The sequence below is a fragment of the Patiria miniata genome, unplaced genomic scaffold, assembly GCF_015706575.1.
Source record: "Patiria miniata isolate m_02_andy unplaced genomic scaffold, ASM1570657v1 HiC_scaffold_30, whole genome shotgun sequence".
In the NCBI taxonomy this organism is placed as follows: domain Eukaryota; kingdom Metazoa; phylum Echinodermata; class Asteroidea; order Valvatida; family Asterinidae; genus Patiria; species Patiria miniata.
The window spans coordinates 8939181-8966481 of NW_024037070.1; the positions used below are offsets into that span (position 1 = coordinate 8939181).

Below are 27301 nucleotides of genomic sequence, written 5' to 3' on the forward strand. Positions count from 1 at the left end.
TGGAATAAAAAGATGAAAACAATGAAGAATTGTCTCGTGTTTTCTTGTTTGACTTCCGTTTGTGCTCGACCACAATTCTTTGCGTTTCCGTACGAGATTCTGTACACCACGTCGACCTGTATCAACTATATCATCCATCGATGAACACATCCCGGCCGGGGTTTTTTTTTTGGGGGGGGGGAGGGGTAGAGTTCACGGTTAACAGACAAACAGCAACAGTGACACCGACAAACAACCCTGCAGCTTTCGAGAGCCAAGGAGTATATTTTTTTGTGTCTCCAAATAACCGCAAATTAAGATTAAATAAAGGCACTTCTTACTAAAATGTTTGCCATTCCAACTAGCCTATCAAACACCCTTGAATTTTAACCAACTCATCACAAAGTACCCAGAATATGATTTACAGAGAAAAAAATATACACAAATATAATAATTGCACCATGAATTTTCAATTGTTTCCAAAGGAATGACAGTTAACTCCCAGAATATGATTTACAGAGAAAAAATATATACAAATATAATAATTGCACCATGAATTTTCAATTGTTTCCAAAGCAATGATAGTTAACTCCCAGAATATGATTTACAGAGAAAAAATATATACAAATATAATAATTGCACCATGAATTTTCAATTGTTTCCAAAGGAATGATAATTAACTCCCACCGACTTGGGCTATACCTGCTTGGGGTGTATATAACTATAGGGATCAGACGTTCCAGATGAGATTACTCGAGTTTCCACTGTAGGCCTATTGATTCTTTTTCAAACTATTTCAAAATTCAATGTAAAATTGGAGTGATTTCACTCTATATTGGCCTAGGGTGTCCCCCCCCCCCCCAAAAAAAAGAGAAAAGTGTGCAAGCAGATACTCTTTAATTTCTTAACATGAGTATTTCATCTTGACGGAGCACATTCATTATACTCTTGTGTGTGTACCTGCATGATCAGTGAAATGCCATGGCAATCCGTAATCAGTGAAATGCCATGGAAATACTGCAGTTGACTCACCAGAAGACACTAAAGTGAGGAAGAAACATTTCTCACAAGACGCAAAGCCTTTCTTTGTTTTGTGTTGTGGAGAACAAGGCATTAGATTGCACATAATTGACCAATCAGAAGATGGGAAACGGATGTTGTTAGGGGAAAAAGATTCGCGCCCCGCTCGACATAGAAAAGCCCAGTCGTGTTTTCTTTCTGTGATGCCATTTCAGAGAGTCGATTCAGTTACTCGGCACTCTGAACTGAGCGACACACCCGTCTTCTTCGGTACCATGACACCACAGGTTGCGGTAGAGAGACGGCAGCCGACACGATGAAGAATATCCCGATCAGATAAAAGGCAGTGGTATAATCACCCGTTACGTCTCGTACAAAACCTGAAAACACAGACAAAGCAACCAAATTAATAATAATAAAAAATATGCAAAAATTATTTTTTTTGTTTATCGCACCACTTTTTTTGCTGTTACGCCGAATTCGTCATAACTCTCAACTGCTGCACAGACCGTATATCGAACCCAGCGAACAACGTGATTACCAAAACCTCCAAGATGTATTTTGGTAGCAAATCAGGCATAAGAGATACCTCAATGTACTTACCGATTAGATAGCCTCCTGCGATGGTACCAACACCGTTGCAGAACAGGGACAGCCCGAAGGCAAGAGGAAGTTGGTCAATATCAACAGACTGACGGAGTATCACAGGCACAAGAGGAAACAGGGCACCGCTCGTTACCCCAAAAGAGGTGATGAAGATGACCTTTTCGACGTAAGAATCCACCACAGTAATGAAAGTGACCGAGAGAGCTGAAAGGAGAAGGCAGGCTTCGAACATCCAGTAAGGCCTGATGCATCTGATCTTAAGGACCAGGCCGTACGTGACTCGCCCTATCACGCCCCCGATACCGAAGAAAGACAGCAGACTCGAAGCCTGCGTGGGATCCAGACCCGACGCCTGGCCGAAGTTGGTGATGTGGAAAATGACCGACGAGCATCCGACTTCCAGTAAGAAGCAGGATAGGTACAGCAGAAGTAGCCAGGGTGTGTTCCCAAGCAGTTCGCAGAGTCCAAACCTACGGCACCTACGGCAGAGCGATGTATTGATTTCAATTTCACCAGAATCACTTGATTCCTCTTGTTCATTGCACCAGTCGTTGTCACCGGTATGACTGCAATTCCTTTCCTGTTCATTAGTTTCAACCTTCCTTTTCGGTACCGATCCTGAACGTCGAGTTTTGTATCTTGATGCTGGACGCATCAAAGCCCCCATGACGACCACGTTCATCACAATAGCGCTCTCTATGACGAAACTTCCTCGCCAGCCATAGGTGTTGATAAGGTATTGCACAAGTGGCGAGAAGGCAAAGACGCCAGCTCCTATCCCACTGAAGGCAATACCGTTAGCAATGGCATGGTGTGTGTTGTAATACTGACCCACCATAAAGACCAACCCTACTTGAATTAATGTACCACCCAGACCTGCAAGCCAAAGAGTCGAGACGGTGCCATTAGGAAATTTGGTCTCCTATGATATCTGCTGTCTTTTACCTTAATGGCCAGAATAATAATAGTCACAAGTCAGGAGCGTACCCGAGTCTTTGCAGCACGAGTTATCCGGTTAATTCAAGCCATATTGACTCGACAATTTACCTGACAAATCTTTTGTTCACCTCTCTCCATGCATCGATAACTAGGAATTTTAGTATTAACTAACACTGGCAAATAATCTCAAAACAAGTTTGAAAATCAGGGGATTTGACTTTTGGTTACAAGACACAAAAAGTAAACAACTTTTATCATAAAAAGTCTATATCAAGCGTTTCTTTTTTTTTTATCGAAATGTTATTTTCGGAGGGATTACATACCCACAAGTCCAAGACACAGGAAAAGGTAGACTGAGTTGTTGGTGAAGGATGCTATACCGGTCCCGATCGCCATCATGACTCCTCCCAGCATGATGGCTCTCCGACATTCAAGCTTCTTCACGAAGAAACTACTGAATGGACCTGTATATTAAAAGTTAACACGACCAACTTAAAAACTGAGACCTATTTTATGAAGCCCGGGAAGGGACAGGGTGGAAACTTTTGGGGGAATTTTCTAATTCGTTCGCACGAATTGCTAATTCGTTTGCACGAATTGCTAATGCGTTCGCACGAATTGCTAATTCGTGCCCACGAATTGCTAATTCGTTCCCACGGAATTGCTAATTCGTTCCCACGAATTGCTGATTCGTTCGCACGAATGCTAATTCGTTCCCACGAATTGCTAATTCGTTCCCACGAATTGCTAATTCGTTCAAACGAATTGCTAATTCATTCCCACGAATTGTTAATTCGCTCCCACGAATTGCTAATTCGTTCCAACGAATTGCTATTTCGTTCGCACGATTTTTTTATTGGTTCCCACGAATCACCAACTCGTTCCCACGAATTACTAACGCGTTCCCGGATCCACGAGTTCGATGTAAGGGGGACTTCCGGCACCGTGCACCCCCCAGAACTAACTTTCACGAATGTTTTTGGATGCCTTTTAGGGTCTTAATTTTTGGGGTGCCTTTAAGGTCATATTTGCGGCCGCCATCTTGAATTAATTAACAATCTTATTGATGCTATTATCACACTATTTGGCTAATATAGGTTTTCCCGGCCAACTTCACCAATTTTACATTCCAACTCGATTTAGATACTAATATATCAATTAAAAAAAATTCTTATTTTCGCCAAATTTCATTAAAAATGTAAGGCTAAACCCTTGCAATTTTTGTCAATTTTGGTCCAAAAATGAAATTGCTCCAAACTCCATGGAAAGACTCCTAAAGGCCCCTCGAACACATTCCAACTCGATTTAGGGACTGATATGTCAATTAAAAGAAATTCATATTTTCGCCAAATTTCATTAAAAATGTAAGGCTAACCCCTTGCAATTTAGGTCAATTTTGGTCAAAAAATGAAATTGCTCCAAACTTCCTGGAAAGAATTCTAAAGGCCCCTCGAACACATTCCAACTCGAGTTTCAGACAGATATATCAATACAAAGAAATTCATATTTTGGCCAAATTTCATTAAAAATGTAAGGCTAACCACTTGCAATTTTTGTCAATTTTGGTCAAAAAATGAAATTGCTCCAAACTCCATGGAAAGACTCCTAAAGGCCCCTCGAACACATTCCAACTCGATTTAGGGACAGATATATCAATACAAAGAAATTCATATTTTGGCCAAATTTCATTAAAAATGTAAGGCTAACTCCTTGCAATTTTAATCAATTTTGGTCAAAAAATGAAATTGCTCCAAACTCCATGGAAAGACTCCTAAAGGCCCCTCGAACACATTCCAACTCGAGTTTCAGACAGATATATCAATACAAAGAAATTCATATTTTGGCCAAATTTCATTAAAAATGTAAGGCTAACCCCTTGCAATTTTTGTCAATTTTGGTCAAAAATGAAATTGCTCCAAACTCCATGGAAAGACTCCTCAAGGCCCCTCGAACACATTTCAACTCGATTTAGGGCAAATATATCAATACAAAGAAATTCATATTTTGGCCAAATTTCATTAAAAATGTAAGGCTAACCCCTTGCAATTTTTGTCAATTTTGGTCAAAAAATGAAATTGCTCCAAACTTCCTGGAAAGACTCCTAAAGGCCCCTCGAACACATTCCAACTCGATTAAGGGACTGATACGTCAATTAAAAGAAATTCATATTTTGGCCAAATTTCATTAAAAATGTAAGGCTAACCCCTTGCAATTTTTGTCAATTTTGGTCAAAAAATGACATTGCTCCAAACTCCATGGAAAGACTCCTAAAGGCCCCTCGAACACATTCCAACTCGATTTAGGGACAGATATATCAATACAAAGAAATTCATATTTTGGCCAAATTTCATTAAAAATTTAAGGCTAACCCCTTGCAATTTTTGTCAATTTGGTCAAAAAATTAAATTGCTCCAAACTCCATGGAAAGATTCCTAAAGGCCCCTCGAACACATTCCAACTCGATTTAGGGACAGATATATCAATTTAAAGAAATTCATATTTTGGTCAAATTTCATTAAAAATGTAAGGCTAACCACTTGCAATTTTTGTCAATTTTGGTCAAAAAATGAAATTGCTCCAAACTCCATGGAAAGACTCCTAAAGGCCCCTCGAACACATTCCAACTCGATTTAGGGACAGATATATCAATACAAAGAAATTCATATTTTGGCCAAATTTCATTAAAAATGTAAGGCTAACTCCTTGCAATTTTAATCAATTTTGGTCAAAAAATGAAATTGCTCCAAACTCCATGGAAAGACTCCTAAAGGCCCCTCGAACACATTCCAACTCGAGTTTCAGACAGATATATCAATACAAAGAAATTCATATTTTGGCCAAATTTCATTAAAAATGTAAGGCTAACCCCTTGCAATTTTTGTCAATTTTGGTCCAAAAATGAAATTGCTCCAAACTCCATGGAAAGACTCCTAAAGGCCCCTCGAACACATTTCAACTCGATTTAGGGCAAATATATCAATACAAAGAAATTCATATTTTGGCCAAATTTCATTAAAAATGTAAGGCTAACCCCTTGCAATTTTTGTCAATTTTGGTCAAAAAATGAAATTGCTCCAAACTTCCTGGAAAGACTCCTAAAGGCCCCTCGAACACATTCCAACTCGATTAAGGGACTGATACGTCAATTAAAAGAAATTCATATTTTGGCCAAATTTCATTAAAAATGTAAGGCTAACCCCTTGCAATTTTTGTCAATTTTGGTCAAAAAATGACATTGCTCCAAACTCCATGGAAAGACTCCTAAAGGCCCCTCGAACACATTCCAACTCGATTTAGGGACAGATATATCAATACAAAGAAATTCATATTTTGGCCAAATTTCATTAAAAATTTAAGGCTAACCCCTTGCAATTTTTGTCAATTTGGTCAAAAAATTAAATTGCTCCAAACTCCATGGAAAGATTCCTAAAGGCCCCTCGAACACATTCCAACTCGATTTAGGGACAGATATATCAATTTAAAGAAATTCATATTTTCGCCAAATTTCATTAAAAATGTAAGGCTAACCCCTTGCAATTTTTGTCAATTTTGGTCAAAAAATGAAATTGCTCCAAACTTCCTGGAAAGACTCCTAAAGGCCCCTCGAACACATTCCAACTCGATTTAGGGACAGATATATCAATTTAAAGAAATTCATATTTTCGCCAAATTTCATTAAAAATTTAAGGCTAACCCCTTGCAATTTTTGTCAATTTTGGTCAAAAAATTAAATTGCTCCAAACTTCCTGGAAAGACTCCTAAGGGCCCCTCGAACACATTCCAACTCGATTTAGGGACATATATATTTATACAAAGAAATTCATATTTTGGCCAAATTTCATTAAAAATGTAAGGCTAACCCCTTGCAATTTTTGTCAATTTTGGTCAAAAAATGAAATTGCTCCAAACTTCCTTGAAAGACTCCTTAGGGCCCCTCGAACACATTCCAACTCGATTTAGGGACAGATATATCAATACAAAGAAATTCATATTTTGGTCAAATTTCATTAAAAATGTAAGGCTAACCCCTTGCAATTTTTGTCAATTTTGGTCAAAAAATGAAATTGCTCCAAACTTCATGGAAAGACTCCTAAAGGCCCCTCGAACACATTCGAATTCCAGTTTGAAACGGATATATCAATACAAATAAATTCATATTTTGGTCAAAATTCACTAAAAATGTAAGGCTAACCCCTTGCAATTTTTGTCAATTTTGGTCAAAAAATGAAATTGCTCCAAACTTCCTGGAAAGACTCTTAAAGGCCCCACGAACACATTCCAACACGATTTAGGGACTGATACGTCAATTAAAAGAAATTCATATTTTGGCCAAATTTCATTAAAAATGTAAGGCTAACCCCTTGCAATTTTTGTCAATTTTGGTCAAAAAATGAAATTGCTCCAAACTCCATGGAAAGACTTCTAAAGGCCCCTCGAACACATTCCAAGTCGATTTAGGGACAGATATATCAATACCAAGAAATTCATATTTTGGCCAAATTTCATTAAAAATGTAAGGCTAACCCTTTGCAATTTTTGTCAATTTGGTCAAAAAATGAAATTGCTCCGAACTCCATGGAAAGACTCCTAAAGGCCCCTCGAACACATTCCAAGTCGATTTAGGGACAGATATATCAATTTAAAGAAATTCATATTTTCGCCAAATTTCATTAAAAATGTAAGGCTAACCCCTTGCAATTTTTGTCAATTTTGGTCAAAAAATTAAATTGCTCCAAACTTCCTGGAAAGACTCCTAAGGGCCCTTCGAACACATTCCAACTCGATTTAGGGACATATATATTTATACAAAGAAATTCATATTTTGGCCAAATTTCATTAAAAATGTAAGGCTAACCCCTTGCAATTTTTGTCAATTTTGGTCAAAAAATGAAATTGCTCCAAACTTCATGGAAAGACTCCTTAGGGCCCCTCGAACACATTCCAACTCGAGTTAGAGACAGATATATCAATACAAAGAAATTCATATTTTGGCCAAATTTCATTAAAAATGTAAGGCTAACCCCTTGCAATTTTTGTCAATTTTGGTCCAAAAATGAAATTGCTCCAAACTTCATGGAAAGACTCCTAAAGGCCCCTCGAACACATTCGAATTCGAGTTTGAGACGGATATATCAATACAAAGAAATTCATATTTTGGTCAAAATTCATTAAAAATGTAAGGCTAACCCCTTGCAATTTTTGTCAATATTGGTCAAAAAATGAAATTGCTCCAAAGTCCATGGAAAGACTCCTAAAGGCCCCTCGAACACATTCCAACTCGAGTTAGAGACAGATATATCAATACAAAGAAATTCATATTTTGGCCAAATTTCATTAAAAATGTAAGGCTAACCCCTTGCAATTTTTGTCAATTTTGGTCCAAAAATGAAATTGCTCCAAACTTCATGGAAAGCCTCCTAAGGGCCCCTCGAACACATTCCAACTCGATTTAGGGACAGATATATCAATACAAAGAAATTCATATTTTGGCCAAATTTCATTAAAAATGTAAGGCTTACCCCTTGCAATTTTTGTCAATTTTGGTCAAAAAATGAAATTGCTCCAAACTTCATGGAAAGACTCCTAAAGGCCCCTCGAACACATTCGAATTCGAGTTTGAGACGGATATATCAATACAAATAAATTCATATTTTGGTCAAAATTCACTAAAAATGTAAAGCTAACCCCTTGCAATTTTTGTCAATTTTGGTCCAAAAATGAAATTGCTCCAAACTCCATGGAAAGACTCCTAAAGGCCCCTCGAACACATTCCAACTCGATTTAGGGACAGATATATCACTACAAAGAAATTCATATTTTGGCCAAATTTCATTAAAAATGTAAGGCTAACCCCTTGCAATTTTTGTCAATTTTGGTCAAAAAATGAAATTGCTCCAAACTTCCTTGAAAGACTCCTTAGGGCCTCTCGAACACATTCCAACTCGAGTTAGAGACAGATATATCAATACAAAGAAATTCATATTTTGGCCAAATTTCATTAAAAATGTAAGGCTAACCCCTTGCAATTTTTGTCAATTTTGGTCAAAAAATGAAATTGCTCCAAACTTCATGGAAAGACTCCTAAAGGCCCCTCGAACACATTCGAATTCGAGTTTGAGACGGATATATCAATACAAAGGAATTCATATTTTGGCCAAATTTCATTAAAAATTTAAGGCTAACCCCTTGCAATTTTTGACAATTTTGGTCAAAAAATGAAATTGCTCCAAACTCCATGGAAAGACTCCTTAGGGCCCCTCGAACACATTCCAACTCGAGTTAGAGACAGATATATCAATACAAAGAAATTCATATTTTGGTCAAATTTCATTAAAAATGTAAGGCTAACCCCTTGCAATTTTTGTCAATTTTGGTCAAAAAATGAAATTGCTCCAAACTTCATGGAAAGACTCCTAAAGGCCCCTCGAACACATTCGAATTCGAGTTTGAGACGGATATATCAATACAAATAAGTTCATATTTTGGTCAAAATTCACTAAAAATGTAAGGCTAACCCCTTGCAATTTTTGTCAATTTTGGTCAAAAAATGAAATTGCTCCAAACTTCCTGGAAAGACTCTTAAAGGCCCCACGAACACATTCCAACTCGATTTAGGGACTGATACGTCAATTAAAAGAAATTCATATTTTGGCCAAATTTCATTAAAAATGTAAGGCTAACCCCTTGCAATTTTTGTCAATTTTGGTCAAAAAATGAAATTGCTCCAAACTCCATGGAAAGACTCCTAAAGGCCCCTCGAACACATTCCAACTCGATTTAGGGACAGATATATCAATACCAAGAAATTCATATTTTGGCCAAATTTCATTAAAAATGTAAGGCTAACCCTTTGCAATTTTTGTCAATTTGGTCAAAAAATGAAATTGCTCCAAACTCCATGGAAAGACTCCTAAAGGCCCCTCGAACACATTCCAACTCGATTTAGGGACAGATATATCAATTTAAAGAAATTCATATTTTCGCCAAATTTCATTAAAAATGTAAGGCTAACCCCTTGCAATTTTTGTCAATTTTGGTCAAAAAATTAAATTGCTCCAAACTTCCTGGAAAGACTCCTAAGGGCCCTTCGAACACATTCCAACTCGATTTAGGGACATATATATTTATACCAAGAAATTCATATTTTGGCCAAATTCCATTAAAAATGTAAGGCTAACCCCTTGCAATTTTTGTCAATTTTGGTCAAAAAATGAAATTGCTCCAAACTTCATGGAAAGACTCCTAAAGGCCCCTCGAACACATTCGAATTCGAGTTTGAGACGGATATATCAATACAAAGAAATTCATATTTTGGCCAAATTTCATTAAAAATTTAAGGCTAACCCCTTGCAATTTTTGTCAATTTTGGTCAAAAAATGAAATTGCTCCAAACTCCATGGAAAGACTCCTTAGGGCCCCTCGAACACATTCCAACTCGAGTTAGAGACAGATATATCAATACAAAGAAATTCATATTTTGGTCAAATTTCATTAAAAATGTAAGGCTAACCCCTTGCAATTTTTGTCAATTTTGGTCAAAAAATGAAATTGCTCCAAAGTCCATGGAAAGACTCCTAAAGGTCCCTCGAACACATTCGAATTCGAGTTTGAGACGGATATATCAATACAAATAAATTCATATTTTGGTCAAAATTCACTAAAAATGTAAGGCTAACCCCTTGCAATTTTTGTCAATTTTGGTCAAAAAATGAAATTGCTCGAAACTTCCTGGAAAGACTCTTAAAGGCCCCACGAACACATTCCAACTCGATTTAGGGACTGATACGTCAATTAAAAGAAATTCATATTTTGGCCAAATTTCATTAAAAATGTAAGGCTAACCCCTTGCAATTTTTGTCAATTTTGGTGAAAAAATGAAATTGCTCCAAACTCCATGGAAAGACTCCTAAAGGCCCCTCGAACACATTCCAACTCGATTTAGGGACAGCTATATCAATACCAAGAAATTCATATTTTGGCCAAATTTCATTAAAAATGTAAGGCTAACCCTTTGCAATTTTTGTCAATTTGGTCAAAAAATGAAATTGCTCCAAACTCCATGGAAAGACTCCTAAAGGCCCCTCGAACACATTCCAACTCGATTTAGGGACAGCTATATCAATACCAAGAAATTCATATTTTGGCCAAATTTCATTAAAAATGTAAGGCTAACCCTTTGCAATTTTTGTCAATTTGGTCAAAAAATGAAATTGCTCCAAACTCCATGGAAAGACTCCTAAAGGCCCCTCGAACACATTCCAACTCGATTTAGGGACAGATATATCAATTTAAAGAAATTCATATTTTCGCCAAATTTCATTAAAAATGTAAGGCTAACCCCTTGCAATTTTTGTCAATTTTGGTCAAAAAATTAAATTGCTCCAAACTTCCTGGAAAGACTCCTAAGGGCCCTTCGAACACATTCCAACTCGATTTAGGGACATATATATTTATACAAAGAAATTCATATTTTGGCCAAATTCCATTAAAAATGTAAGGCTAACCCCTTGCAATTTTTGTCAATTTTGGTCAAAAAATGAAATTGCTCCAAACTTCATGGAAAGACTCCTTAGGGCCCCTCGAACACATTCCAACTCGAGTTAGAGACAGATATATCAATACAAAGAAATTCATATTTTGGCCAAATTTCATTAAAAATGTAAGGCTAACCCCTTGCAATTTTTGTCAATTTTGGACAAAAAATGAAATTGCTCCAAACTTCATGGAAAGACTCCTTAGGGCCCCTCGAACACATTCCAACTCGAGTTAGAGACAGATATATCAATACAAAGAAATTCATATTTTGGCCAAATTTCATTAAAAATGTAAGGCTAACCCCTTGCAATTTTTGTCAATTTTGGACAAAAAATGAAATTGCTCCAAACTTCATGGAAAGACTCCTTAGGGCCCCTCGAACACATTCCAACTCGAGTTAGAGACAGATATATCAATACAAAGAAATTCATATTTTGGCCAAATTTCATTAAAAATGTAAGGCTAACCCCTTGCAATTTTTGTCAATTTTGGTCCAAAAATGAAATTGCTCCAAACTTCATGGAAAGACTCCTAAAGGCCCCTCGAACACATTCGAATTCGAGTTTGAGACGGATATATCAATACAAAGAAATTCATATTTTCGCCAAATTTCATTAAAAATGTAAGGCTAACCCCTTGCAATTTTTGTCAATTTTGGTCAAAAAATTAAATTGCTCCAAACTTCCTGGAAAGACTCCTAAGGGCCCTTCGAACACATTCCAACTCGATTTAGGGACATATATATTTATACAAAGAAATTCATATTTTGGCCAAATTTCATTAAAAATGTAAGGCTAACCCCTTGCAATTTTTGTCAATTTTGGTCAAAAAATGAAATTGCTCCAAACTTCATGGAAAGACTCCTTAGGGCCCCTCGAACACATTCCAACTCGAGTTAGAGACAGATATATCAATACAAAGAAATTCATATTTTGGCCAAATTTCATTAAAAATGTAAGGCTAACCCCTTGCAATTTTTGTCAATTTTGGTCCAAAAATGAAATTGCTCCAAACTTCATGGAAAGACTCCTAAAGGCCCCTCGAACACATTCGAATTCGAGTTTGAGACGGATATATCAATACAAAGAAATTCATATTTTGGTCAAAATTCATTAAAAATGTAAGGCTAACCCCTTGCAATTTTTGTCAATATTGGTCAAAAAATGAAATTGCTCCAAAGTCCATGGAAAGACTCCTAAAGGCCCCTCGAACACATTCCAACTCGAGTTAGAGACAGATATATCAATACAAAGAAATTCATATTTTGGCCAAATTTCATTAAAAATGTAAGGCTAACCCCTTGCAATTTTTGTCAATTTTGGTCCAAAAATGAAATTGCTCCAAACTTCATGGAAAGCCTCCTAAGGGCCCCTCGAACACATTCCAACTCGATTTAGGGACAGATATATCAATACAAAGAAATTCATATTTTGGCCAAATTTCATTAAAAATGTAAGGCTAACCCCTTGCAATTTTTGTCAATTTTGGTCAAAAAATGAAATTGCTCCAAACTTCATGGAAAGACTCCTAAAGGCCCCTCGAACACATTCGAATTCGAGTTTGAGACGGATATATCAATACAAAGAAATTCATATTTTGGTCAAAATTCACTAAAAATGTAAAGCTAACCCCTTGCAATTTTTGTCAATTTTGGTCCAAAAATGAAATTGCTCCAAACTCCATGGAAAGACTCCTAAAGGCCCCTCGAACACATTCCAACTCGATTTAGGGACAGATATATCACTACAAAGAAATTCATATTTTGGCCAAATTTCATTAAAAATGTAAGGCTAACCCCTTGCAATTTTTGTCAATTTTGGTCAAAAAATGAAATTGCTCCAAACTTCCTTGAAAGACTCCTTAGGGCCTCTCGAACACATTCCAACTCGAGTTAGAGACAGATATATCAATACAAAGAAATTCATATTTTGGCCAAATTTCATTAAAAATGTAAGGCTAACCCCTTGCAATTTTTGTCAATTTTGGTCAAAAAATGAAATTGCTCCAAACTTCATGGAAAGACTCCTTAGGGCCCCTCGAACACATTCCAACTCGAGTTAGAGACAGATATATCAATACAAAGAAATTCATATTTTGGCCAAATTTCATTAAAAATGTAAGGCTAACCCCTTGCAATTTTTGTCAATTTTGGTCCAAAAATGAAATTGCTCCAAACTTCATGGAAAGACTCCTAAAGGCCCCTCGAACACATTCGAATTCGAGTTTGAGACGGATATATCAATACAAAGAAATTCATATTTTGGTCAAAATTCATTAAAAATGTAAGGCTAACCCCTTGCAATTTTTGTCAATATTGGTCAAAAAATGAAATTGCTCCAAAGTCCATGGAAAGACTCCTAAAGGCCCCTCGAACACATTCCAACTCGAGTTAGAGACAGATATATCAATACAAAGAAATTCATATTTTGGCCAAATTTCATTAAAAATGTAAGGCTAACCCCTTGCAATTTTTGTCAATTTTGGTCCAAAAATGAAATTGCTCCAAACTTCATGGAAAGCCTCCTAAGGGCCCCTCGAACACATTCCAACTCGATTTAGGGACAGATATATCAATACAAAGAAATTCATATTTTGGCCAAATTTCATTAAAAATGTAAGGCTAACCCCTTGCAATTTTTGTCAATTTTGGTCAAAAAATGAAATTGCTCCAAACTTCATGGAAAGACTCCTAAAGGCCCCTCGAACACATTCGAATTCGAGTTTGAGACGGATATATCAATACAAAGAAATTCATATTTTGGTCAAAATTCACTAAAAATGTAAAGCTAACCCCTTGCAATTTTTGTCAATTTTGGTCCAAAAATGAAATTGCTCCAAACTCCATGGAAAGACTCCTAAAGGCCCCTCGAACACATTCCAACTCGATTTAGGGACAGATATATCACTACAAAGAAATTCATATTTTGGCCAAATTTCATTAAAAATGTAAGGCTAACCCCTTGCAATTTTTGTCAATTTTGGTCAAAAAATGAAATTGCTCCAAACTTCCTTGAAAGACTCCTTAGGGCCTCTCGAACACATTCCAACTCGAGTTAGAGACAGATATATCAATACAAAGAAATTCATATTTTGGCCAAATTTCATTAAAAATGTAAGGCTAACCCCTTGCAATTTTTGTCAATTTTGGTCAAAAAATGAAATTGCTCCAAACTTCATGGAAAGACTCCTAAAGGCCCCTCGAACACATTCGAATTCGAGTTTGAGACGGATATATCAATACAAAGAAATTCATATTTTGGCCAAATTTCATTAAAAATTTAAGGCTAACCCCTTGCAATTTTTGTCAATTTTGGTCAAAAAATGAAATTGCTCCAAACTCCATGGAAAGACTCCTTAGGGCCCCTCGAACACATTCCAACTCGAGTTAGAGACAGATATATCAATACAAAGAAATTCATATTTTGGTCAAATTTCATTAAAAATGTAAGGCTAACCCCTTGCAATTTTTGTCAATTTTGGTCAAAAAATGAAATTGCTCCAAACTTCATGGAAAGACTCCTAAAGGCCCCTCGAACACATTCGAATTCGAGTTTGAGACGGATATATCAATACAAATAAATTCATATTTTGGTCAAAATTCACTAAAAATGTAAGGCTAACCCCTTGCAATTTTTGTCAATTTTGGTCAAAAAATGAAATTGCTCCAAACTTCCTTGAAAGACTCCTTAGGGCCTCTCGAACACATTCCAACTCGAGTTAGGGACAGATATATCAATACCAAGAAATTCATATTTTGGCCAAATTTCATTAAAAATGTAAGGCTAACCCTTTGCAATTTTTGTCAATTTTGGTCAAAAAATGAAATTGCTCCAAACTTCCTTGAAAGACTCCTTAGGGCCTCTCGAACACATTCCAACTCGAGTTAGAGACAGATATATCAATACAAAGAAATTCATATTTTGGCCAAATTTCATTAAAAATGTAAGGCTAACCCCTTGCAATTTTTGTCAATTTTGGTCAAAAAATGAAATTGCTCCAAACTTCATGGAAAGACTCCTTAGGGCCCCTCGAACACATTCCAACTCGAGTTAGAGACAGATATATCAATACAAAGAAATTCATATTTTGGCCAAATTTCATTAAAAATGTAAGGCTAACCCCTTGCAATTTTTGTCAATTTTGGTCCAAAAATGAAATTGCTCCAAACTTCATGGAAAGACTCCTAAAGGCCCCTCGAACACATTCGAATTCGAGTTTGAGACGGATATATCAATACAAAGAAATTCATATTTTGGTCAAAATTCATTAAAAATGTAAGGCTAACCCCTTGCAATTTTTGTCAATATTGGTCAAAAAATGAAATTGCTCCAAAGTCCATGGAAAGACTCCTAAAGGCCCCTCGAACACATTCCAACTCGAGTTAGAGACAGATATATCAATACAAAGAAATTCATATTTTGGCCAAATTTCATTAAAAATGTAAGGCTAACCCCTTGCAATTTTTGTCAATTTTGGTCAAAAAATGAAATTGCTCCAAACTCCATGGAAAGACTCCTAAAGGCCCCTCGAACACATTCCAACTCGATTTAGGGACAGATATATCAATACCAAGAAATTCATATTTTGGCCAAATTTCATTAAAAATGTAAGGCTAACCCTTTGCAATTTTTGTCAATTTGGTCAAAAAATGAAATTGCTCCAAACTCCATGGAAAGACTCCTAAAGGCCCCTCGAACACATTCCAACTCGATTTAGGGACAGATATATCAATTTAAAGAAATTCATATTTTCGCCAAATTTCATTAAAAATGTAAGGCTAACCCCTTGCAATTTTTGTCAATTTTGGTCAAAAAATTAAATTGCTCCAAACTTCCTGGAAAGACTCCTAAGGGCCCTTCGAACACATTCCAACTCGATTTAGGGACATATATATTTATACCAAGAAATTCATATTTTGGCCAAATTCCATTAAAAATGTAAGGCTAACCCCTTGCAATTTTTGTCAATTTTGGTCAAAAAATGAAATTGCTCCAAACTTCATGGAAAGACTCCTAAAGGCCCCTCGAACACATTCGAATTCGAGTTTGAGACGGATATATCAATACAAAGAAATTCATATTTTGGCCAAATTTCATTAAAAATTTAAGGCTAACCCCTTGCAATTTTTGTCAATTTTGGTCAAAAAATGAAATTGCTCCAAACTCCATGGAAAGACTCCTTAGGGCCCCTCGAACACATTCCAACTCGAGTTCGAGACAGATATATCAATACAAAGAAATTCATATTTTGGTCAAATTTCATTAAAAATGTAAGGCTAACCCCTTGCAATTTTTGTCAATTTTGGTCAAAAAATGAAATTGCTCCAAAGTCCATGGAAAGACTCCTAAAGGCCCCTCGAACACATTCGAATTCGAGTTTGAGACGGATATATCAATACAAATAAATTCATATTTTGGTCAAAATTCACTAAAAATGTAAGGCTAACCCCTTGCAATTTTTGTCAATTTTGGTCAAAAAATGAAATTGCTCCAAACTTCCTTGAAAGACTCCTTAGGGCCTCTCGAACACATTCCAACTCGAGTTAGAGACAGATATATCAATACAAAGAAATTCATATTTTGGCCAAATTTCATTAAAAATGTAAGGCTAACCCCTTGCAATTTTTGTCAATTTTGGTCAAAAAATGAAATTGCTCCAAACTTCATGGAAAGCCTCCTAAGGGCCCCTCGAACGCATTCCAACTCGATTTAGGGACAGATATATCAATACAAAGAAATTCATATTTTGGCCAAATTTCATTAAAAATGTAAGGCTAACCCCTTGCAATTTTTGTCAATTTTGGTCAAAAAATGAAATTGCTCCAAACTTCATGGAAAGACTCCTAAAGGCCCCTCGAACACATTCGAATTCGAGTTTGAGACGGATATATCAATACAAAGAAATTCATATTTTGGTCCAAATTCACTAAAAATGTAAGGCTAACCCCTTGCAATTTTTGTCAATTTTGGTCCAAAAATGAAATTGCTCCAAACTCCATGGAAAGACTCCTAAAGGCCCCTCGAACACATTCCAACTCGATTTAGGGACAGATATATCAATACAAAGAAATTCATATTTTGGCCAAATTTCATTAAAAATGTAAGGCTAACCCCTTGCAATTTTTGTCAATTTTGGTCAAAAAATGAAATTGCTCCAAACTTCCTTGAAAGACTCCTTAGGGCCTCTCGAACACATTCCAACTCGAGTTAGAGACAGATATATCAATACAAAGAAATTCATATTTTGGCCAAATTTCATTAAAAATGTAAGGCTAACCCCTTGCAATTTTTGTCAATTTTGGTCAAAAAATGAAATTGCTCCAAACTTCATGGAAAGACTCCTAAAGGCCCCTCGAACACATTCGAATTCGAGTTTGAGACGGATATATCAATACAAAGAAATTCATATTTTGGCCAAATTTCATTAAAAATTTAAGGCTAACCCCTTGCAATTTTTGTCAATTTTGGTCAAAAAATGAAATTGCTCCAAACTCCATGGAAAGACTCCTAAAGGCCCCTCGAACACATTCCAACTCGAGTTAGAGACAGATATATCAATACAAAGAAATTTATATTTTGGTCAAATTTCATCAAAAATGTAAGACTAACCCCTTGCCTTTTTCAAGTTTTGGTCAAAAAATGAAATTGTTTCAAATTTGCTTAAAAAGATGCTGAAGGGACCCCAAAGCGTATGCCAATCCGTTACATATAGACCGATGAGCTTTTTAACACAAAATTTATCCAATGTTTGGAGAAAAGTCGTTTTTTGGCCAAATTTCATCCAAAAGGTAAGGCTTACCCCCTTGCCCTTTTTTTCAATTTTTGGCCAAAAAATGATATTTTTTTAAATTTGCTGAAAAAGATGCTTAAGGGACCCTTAAACACATTCCAATCCGATGTATGAACGTATGAGCTTTTTTTAGACAACATGTCGACAAATATTTCGGGTAAAATCAATTAAAAATGTTTGGAGAAAAGACCTTTTTTGGCCAAATTTCATCCAAAATAAAAATCAGGCTAACCCCTTGCCGTTTTTTAATTTTTGGCCAAAAAATGAAATTGTTTCAAATTTGCTTAAAAATTTCGTTCTGAAATGGGATGCCCAAGAATCATCGGAGCTGATCATGGAAAAGAAAACACGCACATCCGACGGAGGCAGCTTTCTCTTCTGAGGAGTCAGCGTCACTCGTTTGCTTTAAGACAAGAGTTTCATGCGAGAAACCAGTCAAAATAATCAAAGAATTGAGTGTTGGTGGGGCATGCTTAGAAAACAGTCCACTCCGTTTCGGATGGACCTCTTCGCCCATTTTCGAGGCAATGCAAGGAGCTTATTGCAACATTGAAATGCAAAGCTTTAAAATTGCCTGGTTTTTTGTTTGTTTGCTAAACCTGACGATTTTATAATACCCCACCAATAAACTTGTTCAAAACATAATAATAATTGAGGGTTCTTTTCTTTACATCTATAGACCGGCGCCTTTGAATGGATTCCAGAGATAGCGCGCGTTATAAATACTGTAGCATTATTATGGTGAAAGCACTGTCAAACGGGTTGCCAAAAAAATCCGACAAACTACGGTCAGTTCATACGGGTCTCCTAACATGACGGTGACGGTATTTTGAACACGAATTTCCCGTACACTTAACGGTAATTTGCCGTAAGGTAATGGAATACCAAGTGGTGTGGCGTCGGGGCTGGGTGCAGGGGTAGGGAGCTAGGTTCCAGTTACGGCAGCTTTGAGGGGGTTCTGTCTTTAACACAAATAGTGGTTTTCATACAATTTCAGGTGAAATTGAAATTATCTTTAAGTTGTAACACGCCTTCCGTGAAAGTTGTAATGTAATTTTTATTTACAACTATTTACAGATCCCACAGAAAGGGGGAGAACTTTAGTTCCTGGTCAACACCGCAGGGTTAGCTGCTTGTTTCTCCAAATTCTCCAACATCAAAGCATAACGGCCTTGACAGCACAATGATCAACTTTGTATGCGATACCTTGGGTCTATAATATTATGCAATTAGTTTGTATTCGAATCACAGCTTTTAAAAACGGTGCTTGTGAGGGTTTGAAAGGAGAGGGGTTTGAAAGGTTACGGCTACAAAAGCATTATGACGCGTCAGGGCACCAAGTTTTATGGAAATTCACGTAGCACGTTCTTGCTTGTGACAGACCGGGCAATTATGGCAATAAACCGTTTTTAAAAAATGGGAAATAGACAGTGTTTTACGGGTTTTGTTTACAGCGTGCACTTCATACACTTCAAATTTCCTGCATGGGCCCACGTGAACTTTGCATTTATTAGGCCTTATTTTGATATTCCCAACTTACCGGCCAAACACAAGACTGCCAAAGCAGAACTCGTCACCCATCCTAGCTCAGCGGACCCTACCTCAAACTCCTCAAGGAGAATGGGCATGTAGATCCCGTGGGTCTGGATCGAACCCATCTCGAAGAGAAATGCCATGAAGGAGGCGACGACCACGACCCGCCCCCACCGGCGCGACCACGGCCGGGCTTGGGCGGGGAGACGCTCTCTGCGACCGGATGGCTGATCGCGGTCGTCCGCTTCGTTCTCGCTAGAAAGTTCGATGTCTAGGTTAGCCATTGTTATCGATTCTCCTTCTGGAATCTTGTATAAAAAAAAAACAAGAGTAGAATGACAAGGAAAACCTCATTCAGTGTGAAGTGCCTTCGCAGATCGATGATCAATCTATGGCCTAGCCCCAGTCTACTAGACACAACAACAGCTCAGGGTGGAACTTACGTCTATTCTAATGATACATCCTTTCCTATGAACACAACACCAAATTAATATACAACATATATTACCATATATAGGGTACGGCTTGCCAAGGGGCAGTCAACCAGTTGGAGCTGGCTCTTTAATTGTTTAATTTTAAACAATAATTATACAGATATTCAATGTAATCGTACAAACTCCCGAATAAACCCACTGGATTAATAACCAGGGATAAAACTCGATGAGCAAAAACTCTGGAAAACCTTGAGGTTGCCAGCAAGACAAAACGTTTCGAACGTTTACATAAAGCTATTTTTTTAAAGCTGATCCATTCTCAGTTTGTTTTTAACTGACCTGACGGTCGCAAGCTAGAATGATCCCCCACGCCTTCGCCTCGTACGTTCTACGTACATTCTATGCACGTCTTTCATATTCAAATTTGACACACCCTTTCCACCCTTATACGCACTACCGCCTTGCGGATTGCGGAATTCATTCCTCAACCGATTAGACAAATTTTGCCTGCTATACAACCGTAACGCAGGCAAAGATAATTCCTACAGAAGCCAGGGAAGCTACTTCAGTGGAGTCCTTTACACATGGTGGTTTAAGTCAATTAAGGCTCCATGAGATGCAGTTGTCTTCAACCCTAAGGGGGCCTACTAACACAATTGTATAGGGATGCTGCTGCTAGCCACCACGCGCATGCAACCGTATATCCCGACTAGTTGGTTTGCAGTGCGCTACAGATACATGTACATAATTATACACTAACATCGCTCCCCTTTTATGACAAATGACCCGAATTAGTGGCTACAGCCGGGATGAACACAATGTTCCAATATGGAAGCTACCTCCGACGAGGCCGCGGCTATAGCTGTTGACGTACCTTCGTTTCAGGTCGACGTGGTAGCACTATTCCTTCCTGCATGGTAGCACTAAATTGATGCAGACGTGTGGAACTATCACAAGTATAGTCAGCCATTCATTGTGTTCTCTGATATCCGGTTCACGTCTCTCCGTCTGCAAAATTTTAGTTATAGCCAACCATGCATGTCTTGAGCAAATATATAGCAAATCATATTAAAATAGTAGCCATCGAGCTCAAACATCATATTTGTTATGCACAATAGTACCCTGTACATTGTACCTTGAACTTGTAGATCAAACTCCCAGACGGTCCACCAGGGACTAAAAAGCCCTGTTCGCACTTGACTTTTTATTGGTAAAGCTTACCGAGACTATGGGTACTTTTCCCATTTTAAGTCCAGTGCGGACAGCCTATCAGTTACTTTTCCTGAGTCCAGCGGTTACTTCTACTGGCCAACTGCTGCCCAGGAAAACTTACCAGGTGCCCAGGAAAACTGACCAGGTCACTTTTCCCGAGACGATGAGTCCAGTGAGGACAGTGCGAGTAGGTAAAAGCGGCTTGGGAAAGCGTACATCCGGCCCGAGCGCGAGTATCATGCATGCAGAGCGACCGCACGATCCCACACGTGCTGTGGCCGAACGTGCTGAGGAAACACGTACGCGGAACCATAAGTCCGATTGGGTTGAAACGTTGTACATACATTATAGGAAGTATCATTGATATCAAAGTATCAAAGACCAATGTTCTGTTCATCGAACAGACATCATAGACCCCAAGAACGAACACAAATGACACCACAGGGGGCGCTATTCAAGATATACTAATGAACATCAAATGTATTGATATACATGTATTTGTTATTCATAAATACCTCAGAAAGTTTAGCTATTCCTATTGCCCGTCACGTGGCCGGTCTTATCTTAAACGGATGATAAAGACATGGCTAGCTGGTCTTAAACACTTTTCAAGTGTCACATAAAATGTGGACTCCTAAAAATCCAGTGCCTCTTACCGTTTTATTGGTTGAACGTTCACAATCCTCACGTAGGCATGCGCAACACTACCAGCGAGTCGAAATTTTATAGTTCTAAATTAAAACGCAACGCCCCATGTGCGTTCTGCGCGACATCGCGCAGAACATGTTACGCGCGCGTCAATCTCCATAAAAGGGTTGTTTACATCTTACTCGCCAGCTGAACACTCCATTATTTTGCTAGAGGGATGTTTCAAAAAGCATGAAGTGAACTTGTTGAACAAAATCGGGATGTTTTGAACGAATTATTTGATTTTATTTTACCGAAAAGGTATTTATGAATGGGAATAAATATGTGCTCGGTCGGTATTTATCACTCTGTTTAAGACCGCTTAGAATCTGGGTGCTGATAATTACCCTCGCCTCCGGCTCGGGTAATTATCAGCACCCAGACTCTAAGTGGTCTTAAACAGAGTGATAAAAACCTCCGGAGCACACATTTATTTCCTTATTAAAGTTGCATCCCCGTACTGTTTTTTGTTTTTTTGAGTTTCACTGCGAAAAAAAAATATTTTTTTTCAATTGCTCTTTTTCCTGATAAATTCAAAGTTATTCGTTTTTACATGAGATATCAAACGAGAAATTTACAGTTAGTTATGGAATTATTTATGCACACAATTTGAGTTAGGCTAGTGTGACCGAACAAGGATTTGGCTCTCGAATGGTGGGGGGGGGGGGTAAACTTTTTGTTTGTGCAAAATAAAAATCCCTTTATTATAAGGGTTGCAGAAGTTCAGCAAGTATTTTTTTCCCCGTTAAAAACGCGTTTTTCGATAAGAGTGCATACTTGAATGAACGAATGACGACTTGAAAGCGCAAGAGTTTTCGATTTAGGCCTACGGTGCGTACTAGGCGCATGTATTCGGTGCTTATCTCGAAATTGCCTTAATATTTGCCAAGCCATCGAAACCAGATGATGGCCTGGCGAACCAATTTTTCAAGGGGGCACTGAAGGCAACTGATATGTTTTGGGGTAATTCAAGTTTATAATTTGGGTGGGTGGGGATGGGGGAACCGGGGGCGACATCCACTACCCCCCACCCACCTTAATTCCATCTGGCTTGCTGTCATTTAGAAGAAATCAAGAAATGTAGGCAATTCCCAACCATCAGTCAATTGCCTTCAATTTAAAGAGTGCTTTTGACAAAATCATGTTTCGTGATCAAATGGCTGTGCATGATTTTTCACTGTTTTCTTGACAAAATGTAGTATCCACTTAGCTGAAACATCAACAGGTTGGGTTTTAGAACTTTTTTCTTTGGATTTTGACTGACCAGTGTTATTTTTGGAAATAAACAACATGCACGAAAGACTAGCGAGATTTGTATCGCGCATTGAACTCGCCTGGAAATACAAAACGGTGGATCTTAACTCCTGAAACTCAATAAAAGTCTTGGCACTGCAGCATTTAAAACATTTACAATAGTTTATTCACAAGAAAGGATCCTGCATAATTGTTACATGTATCATAAAATAAAACAATTTTAAACAGACACCACTAATCTTTGCAGTGGAAATTTATAACACACCTAATTCTTTTGGTTTACCTTTTTTAAGGGATTATTTTATCCAATATGGACTATATGTTAAAAAAAAATTACAACAATGAATAGAATTATGGTAAAACTTTGCGAGTAAGTGCATATAAAGCAATTGCGAATGAGAAAGACAGGATTTGAAACCCGATGAAGTCGGAGGATGTACGGAGATTTGAACATTCGTCTTGCAAGGACGAACGACAGGGTAGGGAGTGGTCACTGAACACAGTACGACCGTTACTTCATTCCTGCTTTGGTTTCAGCTTGCCAGACGCCATTGGTGGTCATCCTACCGTAACAGGAACCATGGGCTTCTGCTCAAGGACACCTAACCTTCTCAATCACTTGTAAGTTTTCTTTAAATTATAAGATTCTGTTGTCCTTCTTTTGGTTCCTGTTGGTACAAGTGAGCTCTGCTTGTATCAATTGCGCTGGCTGACTGGACGGTCTGTTTGAGGAGTAAGATAGCATCCACAGATTTTGTTAGATAGCATCTATAGTCTACATGTTTCTAGCTTTCTTTTCAGAAATGTCGCTGAACTTTCACTCAAACAATCATGTCCACAATCTTTCTTATTTCATATATGCACCATCTCACCCCCCCCCCCCCCAAAAAAAACTATACCAATATGTCAAAATAGAGTTTAAAATCTCACAAATACTGTTAGTTTCTTTGCCTACGTTATCACAGATTATACAGTAAATATATCTATAAATGTTCTCCGTCAGTCAAAGGTCGAAACTCATGAATTTATTTTTGCTTTAAATCATAAGTATCTATGTGCATTTTATACATTGCATACATACACTTTGGAATAAACATTTTACAGCTACTTTCCACTGAAAAAAAGGTCTTACCAATTAAACCAAAAAAAAAAGACATTTATTAACCACATATTTAATTACTTGAAAAAAAAAGCCCAGACATCCATTGTATGAGAAACACGCCCTCAATAAAAAGAAAGACGTGGTAATGAGATTTTAAGGCTGAGGCTTTCCGATCACTATGAGTGGCACAATCTTTCTGAAACAAAAAGTTTCGGAAGGATCAGTGAGCAACCAAAACAATTCTTTTTGACTTCAAAAACTTAGAATGACGTACCTGTACGTTCATTATCCCTACGCTACCCTGCTGTCCATTCACACAATTTACAAAGAGAAAGTCAAACTTTCAAAATTATACAATCCCTTCCAACAAAGCCCTCCAAATCATCTGATCGAGCTTGTCGTATCGGAGACTGTACCACCAGCATCAGGATGTGAAAGCCATGATATAAATTAAAAAAAACAGCACCACTAATGTTTACAAACCACACAATTTACTGCACATTTTACTAATAAAAAAAATTCAGGCTTTACAAAACCACAAAAGCCTTCTCATTAATCATTCATGCACTGTTTACGGCCAACCCGGCATCATCACTTTCAATTAAATAAACGACCAACTGCCAAGGCTACATTTTAAATTTGTTATGACTTCTGAGAATTCTACTTGATTATGCTGTTGAAAAAAGGCACTTTTGTTTAAATTTTCATTTGGGGGACCTTCAACATCACAAACAAGACGACGTCTTGAAGACAAATTTGCAGCTGACTTAAAAGAGGAAGGAAGTGTTCAGCATATTTTTGCATCTCAATTGAAAAGACGGAGAAGACGGAGAAGACGTTAAGTTCAAGACACAGGTGACATGGAAGAGCTTTTCCGGGAGGTAGGACTGGGCATGAGGTCCATGCATGTCCAGTAAAAGGCATGCTCCATCGCACTAGGGCTTTCCTCTACATTACATGATGTTACAGGGATGTGCACATACATTGTACAAGGCAGTTCTTACTCTTCAAGAAAGCGAACGCAAATTGGTGACATCACAGTCAATACTTGCACTATGAATTTGCAAATGTTAAACACACTCTAGCAAAGTTTGCTAACAAATTTTTTTGACGTTAATTTTGTTGTCAATTTGGACTCACGTCAAGTATGAGCCTTGGGTGAAAATTGGTTGTACGTACTCGGTGTAATGTGGCCCTGGCACTGCCTCTTATGGGCAGACAAAGAGCGCCACCTATAGTTCATACACGGAGTCCATTGGCCTGAAGTGAATTCAAACTGTACGATTCAAAATTTGCATATCAATACAAGTTATAGAGGAGTGAGAATAATATGGTCAAACTAAGGAAATAAATGCATTGGAAAACATTTGTTGAAAATTTTTTTAAACTATGTTGCAAATATTTTACCTTCCATGGTCATCTCATGTAAATGTATTTTATAAACAAAACAGGAGAATTCATCAATCGTTTTATATTCCTGTCCACCCCCTCCCCCCAAAAAAAGAACAGTAATTGCCCATTTTTCTACTTTGTATGACTTTTATGAAGGTGTCAAATTGAGGGGAAAAGTGTGACAAATTGTTCTATAAAACGACCCAACAGTTTTCTAAAAAAATCAAGATTACCAAAAAAAAAAAAATCAAATCAGTGGCGCAAATGGACCATTTGAAATTCCAACTGATTTTGCATAACCAAACAAACTACCGTGTACAAGACAAAATATGATAAACCATTTTGAAAGAAACAATTCCATTATAAGGTGGGCAGCTTTCTTCAAACAGAAATACTGGTAAGTTGGACTAATGCATCCCTGATATATTCAATACGTTCTGAGATGAAGGTGCATGTACAGTGTATACTATTTACTTCATAAAAAAACAAATACTTTTTAAGACATCGTAGTTATGACTAAAATACTTTTCCTATACTCAAAACCTGCTTAATAATGTTACTCCATCTGAACAAATCTATAACAATCCCACTTTTGTTTTTCATATTTGTTCAAATGGTGAAGTTTAAATATTTGAGATGTTTTGTTGATTTTGGGGAACTATTTTTGTTCGAATATTTGCACCATGCATCTACATCTATCCCTGACAAATAGGTTGAAGAGAATAGAATCATGAATAATTAGAAAAACTAGGGGAACAATTTTGTAAACTACTTTCAAATCTGGGGTTTCTTTTCTTACCTGAATGTAGCATGAAAATATTGCTTTTGTATTTTGTGATTTACATACTGCAAGACACAATCATGATTTGTTTTTCTTCAATATTTCAAGAATTAAGAGACACATGGACGGTTTCATATCAAATCTTGAAATTTTGTTGCGTTAATTACAATGTCATTCTATTCCTTATCTTAAACACTGATAAGAAAACAAAATGTCACTTTTAATGCAGCTGTATGACGTCTCCATGGTAATATCATCTCCTTGGTTACGCAGCATCCATGGTTACTCCAGATGTCTTCAGCCAATGAGAATGAAGGTGGCTTCTTTTATACCGGATGATCCTGTTGAATGTATCCAAATAAAATCTGTTAAGTCACAGAGCAACAGACCGATCCGTGAAGCCCCATTCATGATATTCAGACCAAGCACAGCCATGACTGACCCTCCAATCTGTGCCAAGTTGTCCTTTCAGTCAAATCAAGCAAGTGACTGTTTTCAACAGTTAAGACTTCCCAGCCTACACAAATCAGGATTGACTAGCTTGAACTGTTTAAGTAACTTGATACAGCTATGCTTTGACTCCGGGTGTGTGATAAAACAGCTGTGACCACAACTTGCCTGCTTTGTCTGTTGACTGAGTTTGACTAGTCACAGTGCTTGCTTAACATATGATCTGAATGCTGGTGACTAGCCTTTGTGAAAAGTATAGCACAGAAGTGAAAGCGAATTTTGACTTTATTTTGATATGTACGTGATAAAAAAAAATGGTCACATTAAGGAAAAAACACCCTCACAAAAAAAAAATTGTTTCGGGAGAACTTACAATTTTCTTATTGTGTAGATTGTTGGAGAAGTTATAACTGCTGAAGAAGCGGACGTCTTGATCCACATCTTTCTGAAGCTGACCCACCACATCCATCATCTTCTCATAGAAGGGATTAGCCATGGATTGGTAAAAGTCTGAAGGAAGATCAGAGATAATCAGTGATGTAATCACAAGCAGGATCACAAGTCAATCACAAGACTCTTATCAGTCCG

The 27301-nt window shown here is 37.3% G+C and overlaps 2 protein-coding genes across 4 annotated transcripts in view; both read right to left on the minus strand.

The window, feature by feature from the left end:
- Positions 1-240: 240 nt before the first annotated feature.
- Positions 241-20867, minus strand: LOC119739444 (monocarboxylate transporter 13-like). Its single transcript, XM_038214399.1, has 5 exons — positions 20710-20867; positions 19409-19709; positions 2868-3008; positions 1603-2481; positions 241-1379 (listed from the first exon to the last, which is right to left on the minus strand). The coding sequence occupies exons 1-5, from the start codon at positions 20803-20805 to the stop codon at positions 1228-1230; spliced, it is 1569 nt and encodes a 522-aa protein (XP_038070327.1). The 5' UTR covers positions 20806-20867; the 3' UTR covers positions 241-1227.
- A 2264-nt stretch (positions 20868-23131) lies between these two features.
- Positions 23132-27301, minus strand: part of LOC119739357 (serine/threonine-protein phosphatase 4 regulatory subunit 1-like) — a 57356-nt gene continuing 53186 nt past the window's right edge. For all 3 annotated transcript variants that reach the window (XM_038214257.1, XM_038214256.1, XM_038214255.1), the window contains 2 exons: positions 27087-27223; positions 23132-26604 (listed from right to left, as the gene is read on the minus strand). In XM_038214257.1, coding sequence (XP_038070185.1) covers positions 26590-26604; positions 27087-27223 — 152 coding nt within the window. In that variant the 3' untranslated portion in view covers positions 23132-26589. The remainder of the gene's footprint in view (positions 26605-27086; positions 27224-27301) is intronic.

Coding starts and splice junctions, on each gene's coding strand:
- LOC119739444 (XM_038214399.1), bottom strand. CDS start 20,805: ATGGCTGACTATACTTGTGATAGTTCCACACGTCTGCATCAATTTAGT. Junction 3,009..19,408: donor GGCAGTCTTGTGTTTGGCCG/GTAAGTTGGGAA, acceptor TTTAATATACAG/GTCCATTCAGTAGTTTCTTC. Junction 2,482..2,867: donor CCTGTGTCTTGGACTTGTGG/GTATGTAATCCC, acceptor TTTGGCTTGCAG/GTCTGGGTGGTACATTAATT.